The sequence below is a fragment of the Loxodonta africana genome, chromosome 1, assembly GCF_030014295.1.
Source record: "Loxodonta africana isolate mLoxAfr1 chromosome 1, mLoxAfr1.hap2, whole genome shotgun sequence".
NCBI lineage: Eukaryota > Metazoa > Chordata > Mammalia > Proboscidea > Elephantidae > Loxodonta > Loxodonta africana.
Window position 1 is genome coordinate 42,411,477 of NC_087342.1, and position 20,452 is coordinate 42,431,928.

A 20,452-nucleotide genomic window follows, 5' to 3' on the forward strand; every position below is an offset into this window, starting at 1 on the left:
TTCAATGCAGTGCTCCCACTGCAGCTCAGATCTCCTGGTTTCCAGATCCTTCTATGTCCCCTTTTAGTGTGGTAGAGTTTTGTCTCAGGCAAACACATGGACACCACTAATTCCTAGTCTGGGACGACCCTCGTCATTACAGGTCTGCACAGCCTCAATAACATCATTCCATTCACTGTGGGAAAGGCATCAAATGTTCTGATTTTAAAATGCCCAAACAAACAAAAAAAAAAAACTCGCTGCCGTCAAGTTGATGCCAACTCATAGTGACCCTGTAGGACACAGTAGAACCACCCCACAGGGTTTCCTAGGCTGTAAATTTTTACAGAAGCAGCCTGCACATCTTTTTCCCACTGAGCAGCTGGTGGGTTCGAACAGCTAACCATTTTGTTAGCAGCAGAGCACTTTAACCACTGTTCCACCAGGGCTTTAAAATGCCCAGTTATATCTAAATATTGCCTGATTTTTTCCTCTGATTTTGAGACAAATCTATCTTCATCAAATTCAAAACACATAGAAACGTACACTTTGGCGCCTAGCTGTATGCTTCGGTGGCATATATGTGTTTCCCTGCCTGACAGGCGACGACGGGTGTGTGGGTTTCACTTACGCTCTCTGCCCTCACAGTTCCATCTTTAACATGCAGGTGGGTGAGAGGCTATCTCCTTACCTGCCTTGCACACTTACAGACATTTGCATTTTTCTCAGACAAAAGGCTCTATATAAACCCAAGTTTTGGCTAATACATACAGAGGAACATAGAAGGAGGTCTGAATCATTTTTATTTGAAGAACTTGTCCAACTTTGAGAAAAACTGGTCCTCTGAGGGACCTCTGGCTCCCTACTAGATGACTCTCCCTTCCACTGAGACCAGGGAGCAGCATGGCCCATGCGACCGACCACATTATCCCCTTTCTGGGGAGTGGAGCTGCTAGCTAGGAGTCACTTTTCTGACTCCGTGCTCCTTGCTATACCCAGACGCTATGGTTCTCAGAGGCAGAGTGGAGGGAAGACAGGAGTGAACAGGACTCTTTGTTTGTAAATGTACTCCTTTGCTTTTTGAAAGTATGCCTGCAGGAGTAGTAATGTGTTTCCAGAAAAGAAAAAGATCAATGGATGGCTCTCCATCTGTTAAGTTCCCTGGCATATCAGGTTGAACCTGTGTAAAACCAAAATTTTTCTGAACTTTAATAAATAAAATAAAAAATTCCTTGTCAAAGGCCTACGGTAAACTCTGATGCATCTCCTTGGTGGAAAAAGTCCTGTCTGTCGAGCCTGTCGCACCAGAAGAAAGAGGCTGTCACTCAGAGTGCTGGCAGCTACTGGGACGTATAAGACCAGCCCAGGTATCTGAAGATGGGGAGGAGGTGGGAGGAAGAGATGGACAAATTCCAATGAGGACAGGCATATTTACAGGAAACCTTCCCTTAAGCTAAATGCAATGCAAATATTTGCTCCCCAGAAGTCAAGTGCACAAGAGCTGAAGCCACTCCTATTTAAAAGAGCAGTCCTCATTTTATTCATTCCACAGATCAACAACTACATGGAACCCTCCGGGTCAGTCAGGTTTGTTTGTTTGTTTTGTTTAATGTTCAGCACAGTTTTGATGCTTAACAACACTGCTGACCAAAATATGTTCCAAGAAATGCTAGTTCAGAAAAACATGAAATTATAGAAATATGCAGAATAGTGAGAAAAAGAAGAAATAGTGAGAAAAACACATTAGAAATTCCTCAGCCACTTTAGGGAGAGTCTAAAACCATCAGGGCCATGTGAGGAAGAGAACATCACCCCGCCCAGTGCACACTCAGGCTCTTCTGGGTCTTTTCAACAGTCAGTCGAGACTAAGCCTTTACATCTGCAAAGCAGTCAGTAACTTAGTCACCTGTGAGATTGCTGGTCACCCTTGATTATGTATAAAACTTATCCAATTATTTAAGCTATCTGGGTTTATTTACCATAACAAGAACATGAATCTCTGAGATACTTTAAATGTTTCATTGTTCTTAGGCAAAAAAAAAAAAAAAGTTATGTCCATTTGACCACAGTGTGACTAAATTTATGGTCTCTCTACTAGGTTGGGGACAAGGAGTAGTTATGGGAAGTTGGGTGGTGGGGAGATCAAATAAGGAGAGACACAAAAAAAGTGCTTATATTAAAAATAGTTATTTCCCTCCTATAGAACTTGGCTGAGGAATTTCTAATGTGTTTTTCTCACTATTTCTTCTTTTTCTGAACTGAAAAAGCAGTATTTTCTCCTATAAACCAAAAACCCAAACTCACTGCTGTCAATTGGATTCTAACTCAGAGTGATCCTATAGGACAGTGAACTGCCCCCATAGGGTTTCTAAGGCTGTAATCTTTACAGAAGCAGACTGCCACATCTTTCTCGTGCAGAGCGACTGGTGGGTTAGAACCGCTGGCCTTTCAGTTAGTAGCCAAGAGCTTAACCACTGTGCCACCGAGGCTCCTATCTTCTCTTATAAAAAAACCAAAAAAAACAAACCTGTTGCCATCAAGTCGATTCTGACTCATAGCAACCTTATAAGACAGAGCAGAACTGCTCGGTAGGGTTTCCAAGTCTGTAATCTTTATGAGAGCAGATTGCCACATCTCAGTTTGTTGTACTGTGGTGGCTTGTGTGTTGCTGTAATGATGGAAGCTATGCCACCGGTATTCAAATACCAGCAGGGTCACCTGTGGTGAACAGGTTTTGGCTGAGCTTCCAGACTAAGACAGACTAGGAAGAAGGACCCAGTGGTCTACTTCTGAAAAGAATTAGCTAGTGAAAACCTTACGATAGCAGCGGAACATTGTCTGATAGAGTGCCAGAAGATGAGACCCTCAGGTTGGAAGGCACTCAAAAGACAGCTGGGGAAGAGCTGCCTCCTCAAAGCAGAGTCGACCTTATGATGGATTGACATAGTGGCTGCAACAATGGGCTCAAGCATAGCAACAATTGTAAGGACCGGGTAGTGTTTCATTCTGTTGTGCAATGTTTCACTATGAGTCGGAACCAACTCAACGGCATCTAACAGCCACAACAACAAATATCAAATCACCTCAGAAAGCAGCAGCCTCTCACTGGCTTGTCCTGAACAAAGGCACCTTTTATACAGTGCTCTATTATCCTGCCTGAAATATTACAAATGCTGGCTGGAAGAGACTTCATACCACAACAAATCATAGCTGCATACATTGAAAATCAACTATTTCTTTAGTCTCTGATAAGACTTTGTTTCCATAAACAAATAAGGAAAAGCGATCTACTGCTTCTTTTCTTGGTCTGTGGTTCCCTAACTCTCATCTAGCTAAGTCAAGTTTTTCTTTCTTTTTTGTTACCAGGTAAAGGGATAAATTTAAGCCATCAACATAGCTCAAGTGTACTGAACGATTTTGCCGTCTAACATGGTGGTCTCAGAGCAAGCAGGAACCGCTGCTGCAGCCTACCCAAGCCCACTCAGCTTTGGTTGTTTCCTCTCGCTGGCCAGCACCCACTGCTTCCATGTGAGAGGCTCCCAGGGAGGGCACCACCAAACCCACTGCCATGGAGTCAACTCTGACTCACAGCGACCCCATATGTGTCAGATTAAAACTGTGCTCCGTAGGGTTTTCAATGCCTAAGTTTTTTGGAAATAGGCCACAAGCCTTTCTTCCAAGGCACCTCTGGGTGGACGCAAATCACCATCCTTTTTGGTTAGCAACTGAGCATGTTAACTGGTTTCACCACCCAGGGACCCCAGGGGTCTTTATGTCCTCATTACGCAACTACGTCTCCCTTTGGCAAGCTTGAAGGAAATAAAAGTTTAGAGACAAGTGTAACTTAAATGTACCTTAGAAAAATTCCAAAGCAGAAAAAGCATGAAGGAGCCTTGCAAATACAGCAAAAAACTTTAACAGTCAGCAGCATTTCTTAAAACTAAGAGTCAGCCCCTCGGGGCAGTTACACAAGACACTAAATCTGCAAAGATGGGTACTTCATCACACTCCCAAGCACCTGCGAGACTGAAAAAAGGAGGATGCCAGCTCTGCTCTGAGAAAGCCCAGGCCTTTCCAGGAGCTACGTGAAGTGAGGTAAAAACCTGAGGCTGAAGGGAACCTTTAAAAATGGACCTTCCAAATAATCAATGCCCAAAAGTTTCAAACATTTCTTTATAGTCAAGAAATACTTCAACCCTGTAACCCAGCTTTTCAGTAATTCCCTTTAAGCAAAACAAGCAATCCTCAAGTGTTAACTAGTCATATATACTACTCAGGTATAAAATGCTATCAAGCACACTAATTTGAAAATTCACAGTCACCGGCTCTCTGGACTGGGAGCTCCTCTCTTCTCAGCACCAGCCTCTGTCTCCTCCCCACCCTAGCCCACCACATTCTACCCCGACCCTGTGTGCGATGACAGCTTTATTTCCTTTCTTTCCTTCTCCCTTACCAAGCAGAACTCTGCTGCCCTGTCTCAGTCTCCCCCTGCCAGTTCACATGGTTTCAATACTATCTCAACGAGCTCCAAGTAATCAATCTCACAGCCTTATGTCCAATTTTAACTTTGCCAGCAGATATGGTGTCAGCTCACACGGTGGGTCCCTGGCTGATACTCAGAAGTTTCTATTGCAGTGGTGATGTCTGACTTGGAGCCTCAGTCTAAGTAAACAAGATCACTTACTTATGCGCCACATTATTTCAGAAACAACAAAGGCAGCTTATACAAATGTGAACAATCAAATAACACTTAAATTATGGAGACAGAAAAATGTGACAAAGGAGAAATGAAAATAGGAAGGTTAAGATGAAACCAGGAGAGAGGTCTAAACTCAAGGCTCATGTTCTCAGGCCCACACAGCTGCCATACTGGATTCTAAGCTCCCTAGCAGCCAATGGAAAAAGAGAATCAGTTACATTGGCGGCTGAAAAGCTACAGCCTCTGGCCCACCATGTTTTGTAAATGAGTTTCACTGGGACAGGAGTGTGCCCATTTGCCCACCTGGTATCCATGGTGCTTCATGCTAACAGGTGGAGGTGGAGGTGAGTCGTCATCCCAGAGACCAGCTGGCTCATAAAGCCTAAAGTGTTTACTATCTGGCCCTTTATAGAAAAAGCCTACAGACCTCTGAGCTGTATGATTTTGTGCCTATCAGGTAAATGCAAAGCAGTTTCTGAGGATAAGCACATTCTTTTTATGGTTCTGAAGTGCAAGAGAATGTAATATAAGGACCTTGTTATGTAATTAGATTATAATAGGAAACTCATTCCTAGCATCATATTGTACAGTAAACACAGGAGCAAGTTTCATAGGGTCAATGGGATGAAGTCATCACAGGGCAGCCAGCACAATCCTGTGTGGGGCTGAAGCAGAGCAGACCAGGTGACATCTCTCCTGGTCTGGTGTAATTCAGGGACATACTCTGGAGACAGACTCAGCTGTGTGTGCAGCCATCCTCCATCCCCCTTCTGTCTCATTGGCAGAGTGGCTAATCAATCAAGTAAGTGTTCTTCCCCATTGAGCCTGCAGTATCCTCAGAAGTCTTCTCTGAGTTCTCTGACATTCTCAGCCAATCATTAGCAGCTGGCACACAAGATAAAACTGATACATGCTGTTTTTGCTTTAAGGAAATTTTCCATCAATATTCTCTGGCTGAGTATGATAAACACTGGGGTGGCGAATGGGGGTTCTCCTCTCTGCTCAGCCGTTCTGTCTGCCCAAGGTAGAGCCACGCGCATTCATGGCCATCTGGGTGGAAGCACTAGACTAGCATCCTCCCATGAGAACTGAGGGACCTCCAAAGACTCATGTCAAAGACAAGACCCCCACCATGCCTGCACATGTGTATGCCAAGAGAGCGTCTGCGAGCAGGGCCAGGGGTCTCCTCCAGAAAGGAGCCAAGACAGCAGCTGTGGGCAGGGCCAGGGGTTTCCTCCAGAAAAGAGCTGAGAGTCTGCGCCTCTGCACGGGCCAACTCCCATTTTGTCTGGCACCATTATCCAGCCCAAGACCCATGTGGTTTGTTCAAAGAAACAGAACCCCAAAACATTGATCACCAAACCTACTAACATTCAGCACTAACCCACTAACCACCCCCAAGAGATAAGGCTTCCAAAATAAATGCAAATAAACTGGTAAAGGTGATTTCTAAGAAACTACAATTCAGCTATTAGAGGAGGGTACCAAAAACGCCGACTGTGGATTAACCCTTCTCCACGGCCATTCCTCCTTTATGACTAGAAAACCACATCATAAATTGATTATATTTCTAGTCTGTACAGCAGAGGAAGAAAATTCCAGCTTACCTAAAAGTGCTATCATGTCTTTAACATGCAAGTTTAAAAGAACTACAACTAGCCTTATTTCACCCTCTAGACATTGCTATTCCATCTATAACTGACCCCTATCCATGTCATCAAAGGGAGGGAAAAAGACAAAACAGATCATAAATTTATAAATTATAAATTATCATACCTGGTTCCTAATAGATCTTTCCATGGGTGATTAACAAGTATAAACCAGTAAGTAAACAAAGCACTCCCATCTGCAGCCCCTCCTCCTTTTGGGTTTGCCCTGTGCTCTGGACACCAACTACAGAGAAGTGAGGGAGCCACAGCGACATAGGAGCTAACACTGCCAACAGCTGATGGAGGGGATTTTCATTTACCCCTAAAAGGCAAGTCTTGCCATTGTCTCTTCCAGTACCAACACTTAGGGTCCAAGTCCAGACCACCTAAGTCTACATTTGGGCATGAAAAGTGGAAAGCTTAGACTCTGCATAGCCTTAGGAAAAAAAAAAAAAAAGGAAGATAAAATCTTAAAGGGTCAATAAAAAAATTAAGTTCAGACCCCATGATAACAAGTCCTTGGTGTGGTCTTGGATAACAAAGGACAGGGACCCCCAATTGTGCACTGGATTTGGGAGTGCACAGAAGGCCAACCAACACAGAAAATTCAGGAGAAAAGCAAAAGCCCCTTCCTACCAGCTACGGGTTGATCCCTACTTCACTAAGCAGTTACGTAGCCCTCCATGGTCTTTGATAGAGCCCTGGTGGCACAGTGGTTAAAGTGCTTGGGCCGCTAACCAAAAAGTTGGCAGTTCTAACCTGCCAGCTGCTCCACAGGGGAAGATGTGGCCATCTGCTTCCCCAAAGCTTTACAGCTTTGAAAACCCTGTGGGGAAGCTCTACTCTGCCCTATAGGGTCACTATGGGTCAGAATCTACCCAACAGCATTGGGTTTTGGGTTTATGGCCTTTGATATGGACTGAACCCTAGCTCAAAATCAGAAGAGAATGAACGCTGAGTGCTACTACCTGAGAAAACTTTTCACAACAGTTGCGGCCACTAAAGTTTGTGCTTCCAAAAGACTGCCATCCCAAACGACCAGAATACACAGCAACTTTCCCAGAATCTTTTAAGCAAAAATATTTTGCCAACTTTTTCAAGAGTAGATAAAAAGTTTCCTACTTACGTAATGCATACAAAGTGAGAATTATTCCAGCCAGGCAGAATCCTTCAAAGAACCTGAGTGTGCTGAACATTGTCACATTCACTGACAGTGCTACGGTCAGTCCAAAGATCAGAATGAAGATGATGGAAAAGAGCAGCACAGGCCGCCGGCCGACCCTGCATGTGGAGAGGGAAACAATTAGAAATCATCGTTAAACAAACGGTGATGCTAGATGCTGACGCTCACTAAACCCAACCCAGTGCCATGGAGTTGATTCCGACTCATAGCGACCCTACACAGCAGGTGATAAATCTACGCTGAATGAGTACTAGACTAAAACTCTCCATACCATCTAGAGCCACTTCAGTAGATGACAGAATACCAGGGGTAGAAAGGGCCTCAGGAAATTTAGTCCAACCCCTTCATTTTATAGACAGTGAAGCAGAGATCAAGCAGTTACCGGGTAAGGGAACTGAGACATGAGTCCCATTCACTGCTGAATCTACTACTTTTCCAGAGTCAACCACTGTAAGAACCATTTTACTTTTCCTCCCTGTTTTATAAATTACTTCTGAGTATATGCAAGGACGATTCAATGCAAGATTAACGAAGTCAACAATAACTCCCCAAACTTAAACCTTGACACACCTACCATAAAATGCCTTGAGAAATAACTGACCTTTAGAATTGGTTCAAAAGTCAACACAGGACCTGAGTGAAGCTGCTTTATTTCCTTTCTCTGGGTTATTCCCTGGTCTCACACAGCCTGCCAGAGCTGAGCCAGGTCCCAGGTGGCTGTGAATTTGTTTCAACTACAGCATGACAAGAGGCAATGTTTAAGGGCTCACAAATAACACTAAGATAGGTGGAACTTTAAATAATCAGTGTCCACCTGGAAGTAAGCTAACAGTGAAGCAAAAAGGAGCACCTTCCATGGTGTTTTTGGAAAGGCTGACAGATCAGAGTCGGCCAGTGCAACATTGGCAACCACCCTAGTGGCCATGTGCTTCTCGGTGTGGCTGGGAGGGCAGGAGGAGTAGTCCTTGGGACCAGACAGTTCTCCACCCTCTGATCCTAACCTTTTCCTTCATCAACTCATTAAAAAAGAAAACCCTTCATCAAACCAGGCAGTTTAGGCTAAGTTAACAAAATACAACCAGCTTGGACCCAAAAGGAGATCTCCCAGAAAGTGGCCCACTGGATCTATGTGCCAGAGGAAAAACGGGAAAAATCTAGGCCCCGTACACCGAACACCACCTAGGGGAGCTGATGGCTTGAACTGTCCTAGGCTTACTTATGACAAGGTGTCTACATAGAAGTAAAATGTCCAGAAAAGGCCAATACAGACAGCCAGGACACAGATTTGTGGTTGTCTACGGCTGGGGTGGGAATGGGAAGTGACTGTAAATGGGCTTCTTTTTAGGGTGATGCAGACGTTCCAAAATTAGACTGTGGTGGTGGTGTATAACTCTGTAAACATACTAAAATTTATTTAATTGTGCCCTTCAAAAAAGCAAATTTTATGGTAATTCTCTCTCAACAAATCTGCTTAACAAAATTCCCAATAAGGCATGGCCTTGCTTTATGGAGGTGGGTATAATTTTAAGAAAATTCAAGGAGGGATTGATAGGATAGAATTTCATTGAGAATTCTTAGGGTATTCGACGGCAATGGGTTTGGTTTTGGAAGCATCCTCATTAAGGGACCCGGTGGAGCAGCAGTTAAGCACTTGGGTACTAACCAAAAGGTTGGCAGTTTGAACCCACCAGCCGCTCCATCAGAAAAAGCTGTGACAGTCGCTTCTGTAAAGATTACAGCCTTGAAAACCCTTTGGGGCAGGTCCACTCTGATCTATAGGGCTGCTATGAGTTGGAAGCACCTTGACGGTAATAGGTTTTTGATAATCATCGCCATTAGTCACTTCAGTTTAGTGAAATGAGGTCAAGGCTATGAGTTCAATACCACCGTGGGTCAATTAATTATCTTGTCTAGAGATTTTAGCCATTACTTCCCTTGACCAGTATCAGAGTCACTAAGCCCATTTCAGAAAAGACTGTATAGATGATTTTGTCCAAACCCAACTCATTTATAGAAGCAAATTAAAATTATGGCTTAGTTGGTTGCCAAAAATGAAGGGAAACACACAGAATCTAATGTATCTATGTGTAAAAATTGTTGAATTGTAAATGTTTTCTTATGAGGACTTTTACCACAATTAAAAACAAAACCTAACATACCCATTTCTAGTTTTATAAACGTTACTTTCCGTGTCTGTACGAGGAACAAGCGTCCCGTTTGGCAGCGCTGGTCAGATCACTAGGGGGCGCTGGACACGGCACAGGACCCAGAACAAGTGAAGAGTGCCATGCTTTTGCTCCCATTGTGATGAATCGTTTCTGCTTCTCCACGTGTTTTCCCTGTCCTGCTACTTCAGAAAAGATCTGATTTTTTTTTTTTAACTTGTAGAAACTATACTAAATCTCTCCCTCCCAAATGATTAAAATCAGTAAGTAAAAATTACCATTAAGGATTGTGGGGCAAACATGTTCTTTGAAGTCAGCATCCTGCCTTAGAATCCAGGCTCACCCCTCGTGAACTATGTGATCTTGGGCAAGGCCAGGCTTGTTCAGATGAGCCACATTTTTTCTTGCAAGTAAGAGCCAGTTTGGCCAGCTCCCGCCTTCCTAGGAGGGCGGCTATCAAATAGGTATGTGTGAGTGACTCAGCACTGCTCAGTAATGTGAGTCACAGCCCTCTGGGTTCTTGTGTGAACTGGCTCCCCAGAGCAGCTTCCTCAGAGATGGCTGATAAAATCACATTCCTGATGCTGGAGTGCAGAGGACTTTATCAGTTAGGATCTGTGGTCGCAGGGTAATGGCCACCAAAGATATCCAAGTCCTAACCCTTGGATCCTGTGAATATGCGATCTGACATGGCAAAGGGACTACAGATGTGATTAAAGTCAAGGATCTTTCAATGAAGAGACCATCCAGGTGGGTCGAATCTAATCACATGAGTCTCTAAAAATGGAGAAACTTTCCCAGCTGCAGGGAACCAGAGAGAGAGCAGCGTGACAAGGACCTGACCCACTGTTGCAGGCTTTGAAGTTGGAAGAAAGGGGCCATAAGCCAAGAAATGCCTGTGGCCTCTAGAAGCTGGAAAAAGCAAAGAAAACAATTCTGCCCTAGAGCCTCTAGAAAGGAGCACAGCTCTGTGGACACCTCGATTTTAGCCCAGGGAAATCAGTGCTGGATTTCTAAACTACAGAACTCTAAGATAATACCTCTGTATCGCTTAAGCTACCATGTTTGTGGCAATTTGTTACAGCAGCCTAAGAATGCTAATACAGGATCTCAACAGGAAACAGATGTTCCACTCAAATTAGATAACTTGAGGAGATTTTAATAAAGGGATTATTTACAAAAGAGTGATCGAGATGTAAGAAAAACCACAAGGGGTAGCGTACTACCTTAGAGCTAGCCACAGTAGGGAGCTTAGGAAGAGGGATGGTTCTGGAACCCAGAGAGAGGCTATGTGGAGAGGGTCTTCAGACAGGAGGCAGCCAGCCCTGAGAGCCCACAGAGGCAAAGCTGGGGATGCAAGTGCTCTGGCCTCACACTTCTCTTTCCCTTAGGTCTCCAGCCCAGGCTCCCCACTGGCCAACCTCAACCAGGTCCTAGGGGGCAGGACTCCTGAGCAGCCCACAGAGGCCAGGCTCCAGGACCAGAGAGGGCAAGAAGTGCCAAGAGGGCACCTAGACAAACCAATGCAGAACACCCAGCAAAAAATGACAGAGGGGAGGGGCTCACCCAACAAGGCCACAACTCAGCCATTCTCTCGTAAATGCAATGTATTATATAAACATACATAACTTATAGCCCCAAACACAAGGAGTGGTGGAAAACTTAAAAAGAAAAAAAGTGTGCCATTTATAATTCTGTTACCTGCTGCTAATGGTCTTTGGAAGGCTGACCTGTGACGTGATGGACTACCCTTAGCAGGTGAACAGGGACACCTCCCAGGTACCATGAGACGGTGACCACAGCGGTGACACCTGGAACTCCCTTACTGTGTGTGCTCCAAAAAAAAAAAAACCAAACCCAGTGCCGAGGAGTCCTTTCCGACTCATAGCGACAACGCTCCAGCAGGGAGTAAAATCCCGAAAAACAGGCTGGAAAACACCAAACTTTCAAACTGAAACCAAGGGGCTCACTCAAATTTTTGGTCACAACACAAAGAAGCCTGTTTTTAACTTTCTGGAGCACCCATCCCTCGTGACCTTGGGAAAAATAAGTCAAGAAGTGGGTGGGCAACGTCAGACTTCTGGTTACTTGCCAAGTAAGACTCCAAACTCTTTTGACTCTACCCCGCTACGCAGCGTCTGATGGAGGACAGCTGAATAGCAGGCATGTGCAGATGAGAAACTGCGGAGGCAACTTTAAACACTGTCAACTGTCACAGACTACCTGGTTCCTGAATGGAAATCCATATTTGCTTTCCCCATGGAATCATTTATTTTTTTGAACTTAGGAACTAATTTTTTTAATTTCAGAGTAATCTGCCTAACCTATTTCAGTGCAGATTTCTAAGAAACAAACATCCTGGTAGTTAAAACACTGGGATTGGAACGTCTTTTAGATAAGTAAACCACACACTGGAGACCTAGGCACCCAAGTATTTGGTTATAAAAAACTACAGGCCCACACACAGAACCCCAGGCCGGCCTGGCCTCTGGGGGTCAGTGAAAGCTTCTTTGTTAAACTGTCCTCAGGGAATATGTTCAGAAGAAGCCTTACAAATGATGATTAAGCAAATTCCGATCTCACAGGAAGTCATATTACAGTGCTAGTGCGTGGAACTCCCAAATGTAAAAAAGCTTTTGAAGAGAAATTTCCTCAACTTTCAAGTGGTCTAAAAACCCCTTGGGTGACCTCTGCTGCTGTGCCCCACCCTCAGGCTCTCTGGGGCTCCTCAGCCAGTGTTCCTAGTTAACCAGGGTCCAGAAAACCCAAAATCAAATCCACTGCCATCTAGTTGATTCAGACTCCCAGTGACCCTGAAGGACAGAGTAGAACTGCCCCATAGGGTTTCCAAAGCTGTAGTCTTTAACGAAGCAGACTGTCACATCTTCTGCAGAGGCTGGTGGGTTCAACCCACCAGAAGGCAATGCAAGACCACAAGAGTAAGGGGTTTGCTTCATATCACTCTTTCTCACTTATGATGTCATTGGGCCCAGGTTGTCCTTATTCACAAAAACATATTCCTTTAACAATAAAAAAAGTGGGGGGGGGAGGGGAGGGGAAGGACAGTGTTACGCCACACTTTCTCCTTTACAGTTCCATTCTGCCCCCTGCCCAGACAAGCCCTCGCTTACTGCTCTTATGACCACAGAAGACAACCCCCAGGGCCTTAAATAAAAGTCTTATGGACACTGGTTAAGAAAAGCCTCTGGAGTCACATGGCTTAGTTTCACATCCTGGCTCTTCAACTTAAAAATGAGTTAACTTGGAGATTTCACTTAATCTTCTGTGCTTCAGTTTTTCAACTATAAAACAGAGGCAATAATAGTAGCTACCTCATAGGGTGTTATGAGGATGGAATATTTAATGTGTGTAAAACCTCAGCACAGTGCCTGGCACACGGTGGTCATTCTGTGTTAACCACTATTACTGTTATTGCCATTATCATCATCACTGCTACCATCTCCCCCTCCCCAATCTCATCACTCCACCCTGTACCACACACCTAGGTCCCAACATTTGGACCTCCTCTCTGACCCAAACAACCTGTTTTCATTCTCACCTCTGACCGCCATTCTTCCCACCTACAATGACCATTAAACCAAGGTCCCAGTCAGTCCACGGCCCTTGCAGACCCATCTCCTGGCCAATCCAACCCCAGAACCACCCCTCTCTAAAGTCAGGGTGACTCATGAGGTATGTGTTGGCACTGCCTAACCCTTTCAGTTCTCCTCCTCCCTCCACACTCCCCTGAAGAGTGGGAGCCATCTTTTCATACATCTTTGCATCTACCCAGCCCAGCCACAGAGCCCTTCCTGGCTAAACACTGAATATCATTAGGAGAACTGGGCCAGATTCTGGCAGCTAGAGAATGACAGTGAATTTAAATTCCTACTTCAAAACAGTCCATTTCATGCATTGGTCAAGTCCTTCCCGTTCTGAACTCTCTGAGTGACAGCTTCAGCCTTCTGTTCTGACACCAGAAACAGGGCCAAGGCCGGCCCTTCCTGCTAACACTGACCACTGCCCTCCAGCCAGCAAAGGTGCTGAGGTTTCCCGAGGTTCGCGCAGCTCACGCCAGTACTCACCAGTCAGCAATGCATCCAGTTATTAGGTAGCCAAAGATTAATCCAACCAGTAAGGAGAACTTAGCGATATGGACCTTCCAGGCATTATCACACACAAGATCCCACTAGAAGGGGCAAATAGAAAATAAATCAGAGAGAAACATACACAGATGATGTCTGTAGTCAACCACAGGACAATATGATTACCGCTTCAATGACCGTGACACTTTTCAGCTCCAGGTTATATGTACCATTAAGAGTCTCTTAAATGTTTTTGAAAATCCAACAAAGTAAAATGTAATTTGCTCACAAAAGGAAATGCAACATTTTAGTCTTGGATGGGCAGTGATGCAAGAAGCTTCGGGACTCATGCTCCTAAGTCCCAGCTACACAGGCTATAATGTAAACTGAGGGACAGGGGAGCATCTCAACAGACTGAGGGCCCTGTTCACCGGCACCTCCCGCCCAGCCAGCAACGCTGCTTCCAGAGGCCCGGAGGCAGAAGACCGGGCTGACTGTATGGGGTGCCATCATAACATGAGAAAATTAAAGCAACTTTTGCATCTTCATTCCAAAAAACCTCAAGGTTTGTAAGTAGTCTTCAAAATAAAGGCTCCGGAGAGTTAATAGTGATGCTGAAATTCACCTTTAACTGGACATTCTTATTTTCCCCTCGTAAATATCCCTGTTTTCCTATATTCCATGTTAAAGCTGTCACTCAACTTGAAGGGGAAGCCAGTCAAGTGGTAGACACAACTTTTAGACTATTCTCACTATTTTTACAATTAAGTCTCACCACTTTTAAAAAAGAGGAAAAGCCCCCTCATGATTTTTCTTTCCTCTACTTGGATAAGCAGGAAGGAGACCCCTGTTTGTTCCCTTGAGTGGTGTATATCCTTGTGGGGCTAGAATTCACAGGAGTTTACATCACGCCCACAGGGAACACATGGGAACACACGGGGAACACATGGGAATACACAGGGAACAAGCGAGGGACCTACAGGGAACATGGGGAATACATGGAAACATACAGGAACACATGGGAACACACAGGGAGCATAGGGGAACACATGGAAACATAGGAACGCATGGTAACACATGGGTAACATAGGAGAACATACAGGGAACACATGGATACCCATGAGAACATGGGACCACTCAGGGAACATAGGAGAACACATGGGAACCACGACTCTGCTGAGGAAGCCCATGCAGCAATCCCCACTGTTTCTGGGCTTCTTGCCCACCATGAGTGGTACAGATGTTGATTTCTGGTGGAATCAAATGGGTAAAGCTTCCAGATCTGGGCTTTCAACTCCAGGTCAGTGGAGGTGGAGGGTGGAGGTGGAGAAGGATGCTGGAGAGAAGTGTGATAAGTGCGGAATGTCAGAACAGCAGAACTCTGGAAGCAGAAACAGGATTTCCTGAGGTTGGGGGGAGGGGGACACTGGACTGGGACTGATCAGCTCTGTCTCCGGATCCCTTGTCAGTCCATCCTGAGACCAGGAATGCAGTACTGAGGATCCATAAAGGGCACTGCAAGCTCAGGTCCTGTCACCTGTATCCAAAATTCTGGAAAACCTGATGGAGCTCCCACGGGGTCTATAGCTTTGGGCCCCTGCTTCCATACGCTTTAGAAAAACTGTGTCATCCGTTCCCTTTCCTCCCCTGCATTCTGTGAGAGACTACTTGCTGGCTGCTGCCCCCAAAGCCGGTTCAGTGTCCAGAGAACGACTTACTGCTGTCCACCCTGTCCACCCATCTGCTTCTAGAGTGGTGGGCAACGCCAGACTCAGGAAGAAGGGGAAGATAAACATTGTCCACAAAGGATGCTGTCTCAGTCATCTAGTGCTGATTTAACAGAAATACCAGAAGTGGATTGCTTCAACAAACAAATTTATTTTCTCACAGTTTAGGAGGCTACAAGTCTGAATTCTGAGCTCAGCTCTAGGACTCTGTTATCTATGGAGGAAGGTCCTTGTCACTTCTGAGCTTCTGCTCTGGGGCAGTCTTTATGTGGCTTGGTATCTCTCTTCCCCAGTGCTAGCTTGCATTTAATCTCTTCTAAAAGAGATTGACCCAAAATACACCCTACACTGATCCTGTCTTATTAACATAACAAAGACATCCCATTCCCAAATGGGACTGTAACTAGAGGCATAGAGGCTAGGATTTACAACACAGATTCTGGGGGGGACATAGTTCAATCCATAACAGGTGGTTTGAGATTCGTTGTTGTTGAGGTTTATTCCCATGTTTGTGGGGGTCTGGGGAGCACAGCTGTTCGCACAGAATCTTATCCTGAGTTCAGATGTGGAAGTACCTTAGGGTTTTGCTTCCTTCTATGTCTACTCTAGCAGTCCCCTAAATGTGCCCCAGGGATTAGCTGTATCAACATTACTTGGGAACTAGTTAGAGATGCAAACTCTGGGGCCCCACCCCAGACCAGCTGAATCAGAAACTCTGGGGATATAAGACAAGAATCTGCTTTAGGAAACCCTCCAGGTGATTCCAAAGCCTGCTCAGGCTTGAGAACCTTGGGCCAGCTCCAGCCTGCCTTATGCCTACCACTCTGAAGACTATGAATGCGTTTCACCATCCCAGGCTGGGGATCAAACAACTGCCTCCTAAGGGCAGGGTGAAGCTCAAGTGCCCTTTGAAGCATGCACAATTGTTAGTATTGCGTTTGGTTACAGTAGCATGGTAAAACTGGAGAATGAGTTAAGTGGGTTTTTGTGGGCACGCCTTCGAAAACAACAACCACAAATGTATATTGTTTCTAGAAGAAATTTTACTTTAAACTCGTCCCCTCACATAACTTTCAGTATGCAGCTACTTCTGATTTCAGGAAGGCAGGCTCTGTTTTATAATGTTTGTTAAAAAGTTATAATTAACAGTGTGTGTGTGTTCTATTTTCCCAGCCAGATTCAGGACTCCAAGGCAGACTGTTCTTGAATCACATTCTCTCCTCTCTGCCAGTAGCACAGGACCTGCACGCAGAACAATCCACTCCCGAAGTGATAGGTGTATCTACAAACACACTCGCTTACTGCCACACCTGTAATCATTGTGTCACGACCACATCACACGTGTGTGTGCCTCAGCCTGACGTGTTCCTAGTGAGAGGTACACACCTATGGGTGGTCGCTGGGGGAGGAGGGCAGCAGCTGGGGCTCACACGCCTCCATCATCCCCCTGATGAGTTTATCTGAATTTAACTGATGTCAGGGGGCACATTATGCTTCTAACAGATGGCCAGGCAATAAATAAGATTTTAGTAGAAGATTCCCAGGAGGGGAGGAAATCACAACACTGCTTCAGGGACAACCACCTGAACAATACATACACCTGGCCCTGGGCAGCCATGGCCCAATCTGGTTGCCACTTAATAAGATGTCTGTGTTCACGTCAACAAGGAGTCCTGGTGGTGCAGTGGTTAAAGCCCTAGGCTGCTAACTGAAAGGTTGGTGGTTTGAACACACCAGCCATTCCACAGGAGAAAGATCTGTCAGTCTGCTTTATAAAGATTACAGCCTTGAAAACTATGGGGCAGTTCTACTCTGTCCTATAGGGTCTCTATAAGTCGGAATCAACTCAATGGCAACAGGTTTGGTTTCTTTGGGTTTGGTTCACCTCAACACAACTGCCATGAATTAACAACACTGGAGTGGGAATGAACCACTCCACACAGCCAGCAGGGAAAGGAAGAGGTTAGCAGTGTCTGTCAGCACCACTATTCTCGTGTGTGGGGCGGGCACCCACCACCCTAGGGGGGGTCCCACAGAATCCAGAAGGAGGCAGCGAGCCCTGAACCTTAACCTACCCTCAACTAGGCCCAGAAGAGATAACCACCTCTGAGTCAAAAAACACATAGAATCAGAGGCCCCAAGAGGCTTGCCAAGATAAGGTTTTCATCACACTTTGGGATCTGCCTAAAGACTACACCCTTGAACCCATGAGGTCACCACACATTCCCACATTTCCGACAACTGGGTGGGTGGGGCGGGGGACCCAGGAGGTGGCATCACTTGATATAGGCCTGCTACAGCTGGTGTTGGCAAAAATGTATGGGAAGTGAGGACACGAAGTATCTTGAAGAGTTTCAGAAGCATGAGGGAGCTTTGAGATAACCTGGCTCTCGAAATGTTTTGCATTGCTATAGATAAGAGAGAGCAATTAGTCACTTCAGTCAGCAAAAGCTAAATCTCACAGCAGCAATGCTCTACAAGGTGCAAACCCCACACTCGATGGAATGGGCTTGTCTCTGACCCTTGTTCCTCCTTCTTCTCACACCCCTCGCATCAAATCCATCACCAATTCCAGCAGACTCTACCTTCTAACCAGATCCTGAATCCAGCCCCGCCCCGCACTCCTGGTCCACCCTGACTTACGGGAGGCAGGGCGGCTGCTCATTCATCATCTGTTACCCTCCTCCTTCCAGTGTGTGTCCCTGTCCTGTGGGCTGGGAGGCTGAAATCACCACTATCCTGACTCCCCGACAGGTACAGCTAAGGTTTCACATGTGACTTAGGTTCTGCAAATCACCCTCAAATCAGTCAACACACCCCAAAATAACTTTCAGTGTGTGATTTATTTCTAACTTCTGGAATGACTTGGATTAGGAAAGGTGTTAAATGTGGGGTAAGGAGGATGCCCGTTTTGCTGGTAAGCTGGCAGGAGCTGGTGGCTCTGGAGCCAACCAGGTGTCCAAGGGGGTACGATCTTGCTGCCCAGGGTTGGGGCAGTGATCTCCTGATTCCCCAGGCTCCTCACAGTTCCCGTGGCAGGCCAGTTCTGGGAGGTGTTCTAGGAGTCCTTCAGGAGGTCCACCTTAGCACACCAATAATCCAGGAAACACTTATTTCTCTGTATCAATCCCCATCTCTTCTACTGAACCCTACTCCCTGATTAAATTGTCTTGGGATAGGGTTTGGAGGAGGAGGAGAAGACAAAGGCCAAGTCACCATCCCCCTCTCCTGAACTAACACAAAGCTGCCTCTGGGCCCCTCTCCATGCACTGACTCCACCAGACCCCGTGAATCCATTTCCTACAGAACAACAAAAAGTCTTCTAATTCATCCTGTGAACACTTCATCAGCAGGTTTAACAAGATTATAAATGCATTAAAGGCACACCCATGTCATAATCTTAGGTTCCAAGACCAGGGACATTCTGTGGTGAGACCATATGTTTGTGAGCCATGATGAAAATGGTAACATAAACGAGTCTAGAAAGTGTTTCTATGTTCTAAGTTTTAGCTGTAGATTTTGTTTTTTTTAAAAAAGGACTAATGGAAAATCTACTAGATTGTCTTTCTACTTATATACTTTTAAGGGTAAGCTAGAAAAAAAATATAAACTTTTCATTATTTTCAAAGAAACAAGCTAATAGTCTTACCTCACTAGGGAAATACTCATTATGAAACTTCTGAAAAAAAATGGAAAATAAATGGGAGATAATGAAAACAATCTTAGTTTTTAATAACAATGAATTCTATGTTAAAGACAAGGTAAGAACATAAAAAAATTGGAAGAAAACAGATTTATCTAAGTTTGAAGGGAGGATGGGCTCTCCAAAGACAAAAACTGAGAAAACTATCTATGGAAATGACTGGTAGATTTATAACAGTTTAATTATTAATACTGTCTTATTATTTAAGGCTTTCATGCATCAAAAATACCATAAACAAAATTGTAAAGACCCAAATTTGTAAAATATAGCCAATAGGTTAATATTCTTAATCTTTACTACCAATATACACTTATGCTCCAACTAGAAACCGATGAAATACCCAGGCAATTAACCATTAATACAAATGGTTAATAATAAAAAAAAAACCCAACACTTAGTAAATGTCCAGTTCCACTAATGAAAATCAAAGCCTGCTATTTTGTTTTTAAGTTACTGTCTGTTTTTGATTTCCCAAAGACGCAGGAGAAACAGGTAGAAAACTGTGCTAGGAGTGTACACTTGGCCCCGTGTTTCTGGAAGGCAATTTGGCAACGTGCATCACATTACATGACAATACGTTCTATTATATATGACATGCTTGGAGCCGTTTCCCAAGGAAGCCATCAGCCATGCCCACAGAGGTTTCTGTGCAGTGATGTCGCAGCTTGTCACAGACACGAATGAAAAATGGGATGCCAACTAAAGGCCCAAGGATACTGCGTAGCCGAGAAAGCCTTTGCTTTTGTGAACTCATGATTCAGGAAGATGCTCACGACAGAGTGGTCTGAGAAAGCCCCAGGATGAAAAAGCAGTGACTAAGGGGGATGTTTCTGTAACAAGAAAAATTGGAAGACAATATTCCAAGATACTTAGAAGTGATTATTTCTGGAGGGCAGAATTAAGACTGAATTTTATTTTTGATTTCATACTGTTCTTGATTTTTCTGTACTTTCTACAATTAATCTATAAACTTTGATGAAAGAAAAAAGTAGAATAAAGTACATACTCTAATGGTGGTAGTGATGGTGGTAAGGGTAATACTAAATGATTTAAAAAAACCAAAAAAAACCTTTTCACTTTCTCAGGAACATGTACTTTAAAACAATTAAAAACTCAGGCCTAGACAAATGCCTGTCTTGAAAGGCGCTTGGCACACACCATGCCTTCTCAGCCTGAGGTTTACTTATTTTAGTGTTCATGGATTAAAGCAAAAAGAGCTTTTTAGGGAACTAAGTGAAAAATTCCCCCAAGTTTCATCTTTT

The 20,452-nt window shown here is 44.7% G+C and overlaps 1 protein-coding gene across 1 annotated transcript in view; it reads right to left on the reverse strand.

The window, feature by feature from the left end:
- SLC22A23 (solute carrier family 22 member 23) overlaps positions 1–20,452 on the reverse strand; it is a 230,376-nt gene that overhangs the window by 155,689 nt on the left and 54,235 nt on the right. The window contains exons 2-3 of the mRNA XM_003417860.4: positions 13,761–13,864; positions 7,454–7,608 (exon numbers count right to left, since the gene is read on the reverse strand). Coding sequence (XP_003417908.2) covers positions 7,454–7,608; positions 13,761–13,864 — 259 coding nt within the window. The remainder of the gene's footprint in view (positions 1–7,453; positions 7,609–13,760; positions 13,865–20,452) is intronic.